We start from the raw sequence: 10366 nt of genomic DNA on the forward strand, positions 1-10366 counted from the left end.
TAATAATAACAATAATAATAATAATAATGATACCAATAATAACAATACATATGTATATATAAGTACCCGCGTCTAACGACTAGTTCAATAAAGTACGAATTTAATTAATGATATACGTACTACTAGCCTACATTTTTTACCGATCGCCGACGAGGCGGAGGACACGCGAGCTCGGGTATTCTTACGAGTTTAAGCTATTGTATCGAGTATCACGCTAGGAACTTGAAGTTTTATCGGTCGTCGACGAGCTTAAGGGCTTTTTATCGTTTTCTTAAGATCATTTTCTTACTTTTACGAAAGAGAGCTCGCGGGCGCGTTACGTGAGCGTCCGGCATCCTCGTGCCTCGTTGCGATGAAAGAAATATAAAAAAGAGAAAGAGACACGGACGAACAGAGAAAAAGAGAGAAAGGTAGTGAGAGACGGAGATAGAACGATAGAAATAGAGAGACAGAGAGCGAGAGAAAGTTTGGTGAGAAAGCATGCAGAAGTGAATAAAGGTTATCTTCCAACGAGCCCAAAGAAGAGCCAGCGCAAAGGTCGGTGAAGATTGATCGTGAGCGTAGTGGCACGTGCTCGCACTTGGGTGATCAAGATACTTCGATATATATATATATATATATATTATTTAAGTAATAATTTGATAAACGCACAGACACACACAGAGAAAAATATATACATTTATTTACATGTAAAATGTGATGCAGGCAATAGTGATCTACAACTACTGAAGTAAAGAGATCATGCCGAATAAAGTGTCGATGCTCACATACACGCACGCACGCAGGCCAGAAAAATCTTTTTTTTTTCGTATTTAGTTATTTGTAGCTGCAGTTGTTGCTGTTGTTGTAGTTGTTGTAGTTGAAACAAGTAAAAAATAAGGAAAGGTGCAAACTGTTACCTTTATTATTCGGTCAAGTCAAGCAAACCTCGGGGGTCCACGAGATACCGACGCATTCCCAGAGAGCCAAAGCAACGCAAATGTAATACACACACTGTGTCTAGGTAAGAAGGAGTATCGGATGGATCTGCGGGAGGGATTTGACAGATTTGAGGATGAAGTGGAAGAGACGGAGGATGGGAACTTAATGATCGTGATCTCGCCCGGAAGGTGAACGTGCTGTCACTCGAAATCTCGATGGTATCGTCTTTAAGCCGTGGAGCCAACGTGGAGTACAATCTCTCTAAATGTCACATCCTGGCGAGAACACAATTATGATGAACTATGGTGAAGCGGGACCGAGTTAATAAGCGCGATGATATGTCGATGGCGGTGGATGATGAAATGGCGACTAAGACTGGAGAACGAGGAACTATGGAATGGATATTCATTGGATGATGTTTTACCCCGACAAATTTCAGAATTAAATTTCACGGCATTACAAATACCTACATTGCAGATCGTTGAAAATTCATTTCACGTTTCTTTAATATTACCTGATGTCAACTATTTTATTATGGTAGGTTATTTAATTATTAGATGTATTGTATATGCGTATCTTAAAGTTAAGATATTAAAATTAATGCTTGTAGATTATAGGACTTAAACAATTTTACAATGTGATTGAAATTCTTCTAAATCTAGAAAAAATAATGATTAGAAATGTCATTGAACTTATATCGGGGTGAAACGATCGAGAGGAATGGCAAGGCGATTATTAGGAACGCTAGGAAAAGGGTTGGCGATCATCTAGTTACCTTTTACCTGTAGCTTGGCCGTGTACCTGACCTCGGCGGCGGGGTTCGCGGCGACGCAGGTATAGTCGCCGGAGTGCTCGGCCGCGAGATTCGTTATACTGAGAAGGCTCGAGTAGGGATCCAGTTGGGAGACATTTGCGACGGACGCCAGATTCGGCGGCAAGGGAAAGGGACTTTGGCCGTCTTTCAGCCAGGATATGGTCAAAGGTGGATCTCCCGCCGCGACCCCGCACACCGTCCGCGTCCGCATCCCCTCGGATAGTCCCTCTTGGAACGTAAATGGCTCAATAATAGGGGGTACTGGAAAAGGTCAAGAGAGAAGAGAGAACCATACGTGAGAGCAAGAAAAAGATGGCACCAAAAAACGCAAAAACCTTGTAATACCAGGTATACGTGTTCTTTTCATATATATATGCACAAATATATATATATAGATTTATACTGTGAGACGGTATGTGTATATATATATATTTTTCAGTTCTTTTTGCTTCTGTTCCTTCCGCTTCATATAAACAGTGGTACGTCCATGTATATATGTAGATATATATATATATAGAATATAATATGTATATATATGTAGAATATGTACAATAGAGGCAGTATAGTAACGTAGCAATGTAGAGGAGAGAGAGGGTGGCCCCGCCGCGGACCTGCCCCTGACGCCCTCACACCTTATACACTTAAATTGCATCGCACACTTGCGCGCAGCATCCGATCCTTTCCAATTAACGTGAGAGCGAGTCTTCATCTTTCCGAAGCTACCGCGTCGTTTCCTTCAAAATGCTTAATTATGTTTTAATATTTTTAGAGGAATAAAATGATTTTCTTCATGTCTATCTAAAACACTGTGACGAGCACCGCTAAAATTCAAAGACGTGGTAAAACGTGAAAGAGATAGTTGAACAAATATAATTGTAAACGTTTGGACGAAAAAAAGGAAACGTGCGGTGTCGCTCTCGAGAAGTCGAAGCGCAACTTCTTTAAGAGGACGTGTGGGAGAGGTAGAGGCGGGTATCGTGCATAAGGAAAAGTCACGCTAAGCGTGAGCAATCTTTAGTTACAAGTCACCAAGTCTCTACGTTCCTTGGTGACGAGAAGTCGACGAGGTCCCGTCGTGGATTTGCTTGGAAGCGCATCGTCGATGGCTTGAGATTTGATCTTTGTGTTCGAATGAAGCGTTCACAGCGCATTTTGCTGATCAATCCCGCATCCATGGATCAGAATATATAACAATAGCCATTGACGATAACGATGACGCAACTTCCATGTGCAGCTTCCATTTTCGAGCCCGGCCGATACGATTCGCACGCACGCAACGGGCACACACACGCACACGCAAAACTCGGGCGGTCAGGCGGTCGTCGGGCAAATTGTAGGGGGCCTAGAGGAGGATTACCATGAACCACAAGCCGCTGCGTGTGCGATACCTCTGCGGCCACGTTACGGGCCACACACGAGTAGTTGCCGTTGTGATCTGGAGATAAACTTTCAATCATCAGTATGCTATTGTATTGGTCCATATTGGTGACAGTGACACGTTCCGATGGCCCCATAGAACGTCCATCCTTGAGCCATGTGATGGACAGCGGCAGATCGCCTCTGGTCACCGAACACGTCAGAGTGGTGCGTTCGCCAAGATGCAGGTCGCGATCTGCCGTGAACGGGCTAATTTTGGGAGGAACTGGAATAATAACAACGAGACAGCTCGTGAGCGCACGTTACGTATATATAGACGGCAATCGGAAACATGGTTCGTGTCTCGGGCCTTCTTCCACGTAATCCTAAAACTTATCTACTACCCTTGATGACAGGGATCATACTCTGCATGACTTTGTATTTGTTCTTCATTTTCCAATCGATTATAATCCCTTATTTATTTTTCCAACGTCATGGATCCTTTCATCTTATCAGCACTCATCGCCAGGTTGCCATCTTCGATTGGAATGGTCCACCTGCGACAATTCGTTGCCATAGGAAATCGGAAATGAGGCCTTACCGATTACTGCGACGTCTCCGGATCTTCTGGCGCTGTGACCTTGCTTGTTCCTCGCCCAGCAGGTGTATACTCCAGCGTCACCCTTTTTCTGCACACTGCTGATCATCAGAGTGCCGTCCGTGAGTACTTTCTGACGCAGATCGTCCGGTAATTCACGATTAGCTCTCTCCCATTTTATTTCTTCAATTGGATATCCAGCCACCGGGCACTTTAAACGGAGAGTCTCACCGGCGACGGCGGTCACTTTCGGGATCAGGCGTATGTATGGAAGTCCTAGATAGACGGAACGTATTTCACGTTTATGTATATTTTTTTCAATATTTTTAGCTCGATAAGTCTCGAGCTGACGAGAAACTACAATAAGATCGGTAAACATTCGAATAAGCTAAAAACATTATTTAATCTCCTATAATGAAAATATTATTTTTACATAATATATGTAATGTAATATACTTTTTTAGATATTAAAATTTAACCTTCCGGAGCTGACGTCAAAATCTAACGTCAAAAATACAATTAATGACACAATTATTGGCCATTTTGATTCTTTAAAATTAATTAGTGCCTTTAATTAATGTATACTCATAGTAAATGGGTCTATGAAACTTATTTAATAGGTATGTTTATTAAAAGGCACTAATTAATTTCAAGGAATCAAAATACTTTTGTATAAAACATAATTCTTAGGATAAAGAGTTATAGTATTAATATTTTAATAAGAATAATATTCAAATTTGCAGATATAACATAAAAAAATTGAATTTTTTGACATTTTTTACAAAGAGATTTATAATTGATTGAGTTGAATAGATTCACGTCAGTTCCAGACAGTTAAATTTATAACATTTTCGCATTTTAATTAATGTCATATAATAGTTAAATGCTAGTCAGATTCTAATTTTGGCGAAAAGTGTGATTATATTACAGTTTATACAGTGATGATGATTTATGGTCATAAATTAGTGATAAGTCATTAATTATTGATGCGAGTACTCGATATCAAAAAGCGAGAGGCGAGCCACATATCTCTATGGTCAGTTTTGGTGCGGCTACACTGCGTGAAATTAATTACAATTTGTCTCACATTATACACGATGATAATTAACGGAAGGTACGCACCGTAAACATTCAGTCGTGCAGCATGTGTCACCTTTCCTGCGCGATTTTCGGCTGTGCAGGAATATTCACCTCCGTCCTCCACCATTACATGGCTTATATTGACGTGGGATATAACGTCGCCATGCACTGTCACGTATTGACCAATGACGAATCTTGCGTAAAAATCAATAAATTTTGATTTGAAATGCAATTTACGAATTAATTCGTTGTATTTGATAAATTTATAAAGGATGATTGAATATTCCACATGATATTTATAAAAAAATCAATACTTTTTTAGCAAACTCAAACTATATATATAATTCAAGAAATACATACATATATAATTCAAGAAAAACATTTAAAAAAAAACAAAACAAAGCAACAAATAATATGCATGTAGCATGGTGATACGCGAATAAAAAGCACAGTTGATTGTAATTAGGAATGAAAATCTAAATGATTCGATAGAAGTACATGTCATAATTGTAAGCTGAGAATGACTCTGGAGTCATTCTCAGCTTACAATTAGCGTTTAATAATAAGACTCGTTTTTACAATACATGATTACTTAAAGATTAAAGATTAAAAATTAAAGATTAAAAGTTACCAAGAAATTGAACAATAAAATTCATTCATGATCTTTAATCTTTAAGTAATCATATATTTTGAAAAGGGACCTGACAATATGGACACAAGAAGATTTTTTATTAGAGAAATATCACTAAAGACATATGACAAGTGCTGGAATAAACGTTAGTGGATATATGTTCCGCTCCAAATCAATATTTAACACAAAATTTCGAATCATAATATAAAAAATAATAATTTTGGTTACAATAAATATGTAAATAATTAGTAAAGACTGAGCAGTTAACATTAAGTCAAAATTAACAATTCTTCTTTATATTATATAATAATATGTTTGATTTAAATTAGAGGCGCCAACGAATATCGTCCATATTTTTCCACTTTTTTAACATGAAATAACGATTAGTAATCATGTTTCTCTATCGTAATAGCATCGCGGGCAATAACATCGGGGAGCCGTGTAATAAAAGCACAATAAAACTGAAGATGGAAAATGATACGTGGACCTTTCACGAGAAGCGCTTCGCATTTCTATCTGTTATCAGTCTGACGCGGGCTGGACAGGTCTCAAATCGGCGCAATCTCGTGAATCTCGGTGAGTGCACGTGAATCCCTGGCGTTATCGTTGCGCGTTATCGTTTAGAATTTGTCACGTTCCATTTCGATCAGGATGAGAATGAAACTATGGCCACCGGAAACTGCGTCCGGTAGCGAGCCAAGGGAAATTCGAACGACGGGGATGGAAAGCCGATGATAAAATGAGATACGAGGTCCGCGAGATGGTGGATCCTTTACGCCAATCTGTCATTAAACTAGACGCCGCCGCTGGGACTTGCGCATGTTACTCTTTCCGAGACAGTATACGCCATCCGCGCGATAAATATTCTCGTTTCTGTCGGGATATTACACGCAGAATTGGCTGTACGCGTATATACACGATCGCGAACGGCACCGTCAGAAATTATAGTTCAATTACGATAGTAGTATAAATGATGTTTGAGACTCCTCGCGCAATTTATGGTCCGTTCATCTTTTTATGTTAGGAACATTAATCTCAATAATTTTAGTTATTATTTTTTTCGAGTTCTATTAACAATATTAATAAATAATCATATAATAGGAAATATAAATGTAAATTAAGCTGAAGATGATAAATAAGACTGTGAAATGTTTGCCACATAAATAAGTTAAAAATGTCTATATAAATACAACGATGTAGACTTAGAGATAGAAGGAACAACAACATTTAGTCTGTAGAGTTAGATACTATATGGAAAAAACAGTTTTGTTAAAATATTTAAAAATTTAGCTTGATATAGATTTGAAAATAAATTTATTGAACTATTAAGATAGTAGAACGCTCAAACTAAAGAACTTTTTGCTTGATGAGATTCCTTGTACGTAATTATTTTGACGGTAATATATTTGACATTTATAACTAAAAGATATATATATAAAATTTAATACCACAATTACGTACAAATGATACTTATATTTTTCTTTCTTTCTTTCCACTTTCTGTTTTTTATGAGGTCATTAGTCACGCTAGTAAATTAAAAAATATCACTTCCCAAACGGAATAATAGCAAAAATATAGGCTATTTCAAAGAATTAGGACGAGCTTACCTTCCATTAGTCGGTAAGGGAAAACCGTCCAACGCCCATGATACTTGAGGTGTAGGATTTCCTGCGGCGGAACATTTTAAGGACACGGCAGGTCCTGGCTGGAGAGTCTGCTCGATGAATGAGTACAGGAGCACGGGCGGCGCGTCTGGAACGTTAATGTGTAAGGCGAGCTTAATTACGCGAAGGGAAACAAATTTATGCTGCTAACCGTTACCGTTAATCAAAGTTGCTAGAACACGAAAATACCTGAGAGCGATCGTTTAAAATATATAAAAGAAAAGGGGGAGGACATATTTCCATGATGCGGAATTAATATAAATTCGATATCGTGGATGAACCAATTCTTCTTGAAAATTACAAAGATATTTATTTTTTTTGTGCTTATTCCTGTTGGTGAATTTAAATTTATACGAGTTTAAATTTATATTGGTTAGGTATTTTTTAATCAATACGATTAAAAAGTTCTAAAAAATAAAAAAAAATTTCACGGAAAAAGATCTTATATGATACTTAACAGATAAAATCATCAAATATCAGAGAAAGAAGTCTTCAAATAAAATATTAATGAGAAAATAAATTACATTTTGTCAAATACATCCAAACAGACCAGCAGAGTGATATCATGCAATTCAAACTCGACATCAAAAAATAAAAATTCAAGCTAGAAGATTTTATCTTCATATGTCTGTATTCATTCCGATGTATTTATTTTGCTATGAATATGTGAACTACTAGTATAATCCACGCAAGCACTGCTACTCGGCAATAAACCGTTATACTTAGTACAGCGGGAGTTAAACGAAGGAGCGAGCCAGTGAAAAAAGGCGAGCGAGGGCATACGATATCCTGATCTTGAAAGCCGCCACGCCCAGCGCGATGGAATACGAGAGACAATGGGCTCACCGTCATGGAAGCGCCACGCAGATATTTCTCTTTTCTTCGTCGATATTGCTCCAGAGTAACACGATCAGAGTCAAACAGAATCTATCGCGCCAAGTCTGAGAGAGAAAGAGCGAGAAAAGAAATTTCCGTATGGATTTTCATGAGAGAGCACAAGCTCGGAATTGACCGTGTCGATGTTTCCGACTGCGCCCGTAATTAAAAGCGTCGATTCTGCCATCATTAAAAAAAGCTCCGCTGTCGCGAGAGGTAGGATGTGACTCCGCTCTTAAGAAACGAAAAAGGAAGAAGAGTCTTATCGTTCAAATGAATGCCGGAATCCTCATCGTGCTCGCGAATCCATGCACAAATTGATGAATCTCGTCTCGATTCCTCTCGGTGATCATTGCGGCGTACTCGTAATCGCATCATCGCGGCTCTTTCACTTCCGGTCGATGAGATAGAATTTTAAGTGACGTCAGTATTACAATATCTTGGAAGAAGATGTTCGCCGCTCAACGGGATCGTCTTTTACCGCTTTTACGTTGATTGTGTCCCGCGAATAATTAATATCCATTGTCATCTCAACGTCTGTCAAAGTGTGCATGTTCTTAGACAAAATAATGAAAGTTATAGTAGAAATATCGACATGCGATATATTCATTCGCGTATAATTATTATTATATTCCGATATAGTATTCGAAATCCTTTTTTTTGTAACGCGATCAGAATTTTACTGCAATAGGGTATATAATAATTGGATTTATATTTCTTTTATTTTTCTCTGGTATTCGCGACATCATCGCAGCCATTTCCAGTGAAGCAATATAAAAACGGCAAATTAAAGCACTCGGACGTTAGTCGAATCGGTAAAAACGCGCGTTGCGAGCACACACAGACGGTTTCGCTTGAAACACGAGGAATTCATTTTGAGTAATTTGGCAGTTCTGTTCGCTCGAGGAAATGACTTTTCTGCCGTCGCTTCTATTCTACTACGTACCATAGAATTCGCGCATTTGTTCAAACGCTTGAAATTGTAGCGAGTGGAATTTTATGTATAGTAGCGATACACGATATTCATTCGTGAATTTCACATGCATTACTACTAGTAGTACTAGAGAAAAAAGAAAGAGGAGAAAAAGAGAAAGAGAGAGAGAGATTTGAAAGATTTAAAAATTAATTTTCCCATCTGACAGTCACAGAGAGAGAAGAGATTTCCGGAAATTAAATCATTAATAATCAATCATCGACATCGATTTTATAATAGCAGCGACATTTTGCGCAAATCACTTCCTTCTCCATCAATCGCAAGATGATTGAATCAATAAAACGTCCGCTAATCGCAAAAACTCCAGTAACCAGGTCAATATCGTACGCGTGTTACTACGTCAAGCGAATTTTACGAATGAGAGGTGCTTGAATTTCGCAAAATGTACCTCGTACAATTTGTGCTCTCTTCGGTCTGGGAAATGACTCGTTTTTTTTTTAACAACCGCTCAAGTTTCGACTGGGCCGCAATGCCAGGCTGCTTTTCTCATCCTCGCGCACGGCAAAATTGCATCGGAGATAGCTTTGCCCCACTCGCTCGCGGAAGCCAGGGTGTCCTTGCCGTTGGCGCTCGCTCAAATTCTCTTTGACGTAAATTCCGTGCATTACTGACGCTGACGAGCGAGAGACACTAACTTCATTGTTGTTTCAAAGGCCTCTCCACCCTGTTGGTCGCCCTACCCTGACACTAACACTCCCAGAACGACTGGTCTAGATATACGGGGTGTGTCCGGTCACGGTGCGGCGCATTATTTATATATTAACGACAGGTTCTTAAATGAATAGTTCGCGAATACTTTATAAATATCCATCGCTCTCGCCGCGACACTTTTGAAAATTTTCATCGTCGAATATTTGGAAGCAAAATTCGGAATTAAATATCTGCTAAAGCACAATCCATTGGAGGCTAATTAAGTCGCTGACAAAGTTTAATTTATGAAAAGGAAAACTTCTTGGTATTCTATATTAAATATTTATGTAATTGAAGTTGTAAAATTCTAATTAACTGAAGAAAAGTACAGAAGAGAAAACTCAACTTCAAATTCATCGATTATCTATTATTAAGATCGATATCTCGTAAGAAATGGACGAGAGAACGATAAACTCGTTGAAGTGCTACGATGCGAGGATGGGAGTGTACAGCTGCAAAACGAGGTAAAAGCGTTGTAAAAGAAGATTCCTCTCCACTTCAAAGTGATGCCTACCCTTCGACCGGTAGCCCGGCATGCGGCAGCAGCCGCCTCTTTGCCGAGTAATCGAGTTCTGTGTAACTTGATAGGTAGTATAACGCAGGCTGTCGATCGGTGCGCAATGTCTTCTCTCTCGCTGGGACACCTTTGACAGCGCCTTTCGAGGATGACACGAGAGTGAGAGCAAGAGAGAGAGAGAGAGAGAGAGAGAGAGAGAGAGAGAGAGAGAGAGAGAGAGAGAGA

The 10366-nt window shown here is 39.0% G+C and overlaps 1 protein-coding gene across 1 annotated transcript in view; it reads right to left on the reverse strand.

Moving 5' to 3' along the window:
• The window catches only part of LOC108694252 (Down syndrome cell adhesion molecule-like protein Dscam2), a 168243-nt gene that overhangs the window by 21388 nt on the left and 136489 nt on the right, over positions 1-10366 (reverse strand). Inside the window, exons 8-11 of the mRNA XM_018203617.1 lie at positions 7008-7152; positions 4812-4963; positions 3693-3965; positions 1697-1996 (exon numbers count right to left, since the gene is read on the reverse strand). Of these exons, the coding sequence (XP_018059106.1) occupies positions 1697-1996; positions 3693-3965; positions 4812-4963; positions 7008-7152 (870 nt within the window). The remainder of the gene's footprint in view (positions 1-1696; positions 1997-3692; positions 3966-4811; positions 4964-7007; positions 7153-10366) is intronic.

The sequence above is a fragment of the Atta colombica genome, unplaced genomic scaffold (assembly GCF_001594045.1).
Source record: "Atta colombica isolate Treedump-2 unplaced genomic scaffold, Acol1.0 scaffold12, whole genome shotgun sequence".
In the NCBI taxonomy this organism is placed as follows: domain Eukaryota; kingdom Metazoa; phylum Arthropoda; class Insecta; order Hymenoptera; family Formicidae; genus Atta; species Atta colombica.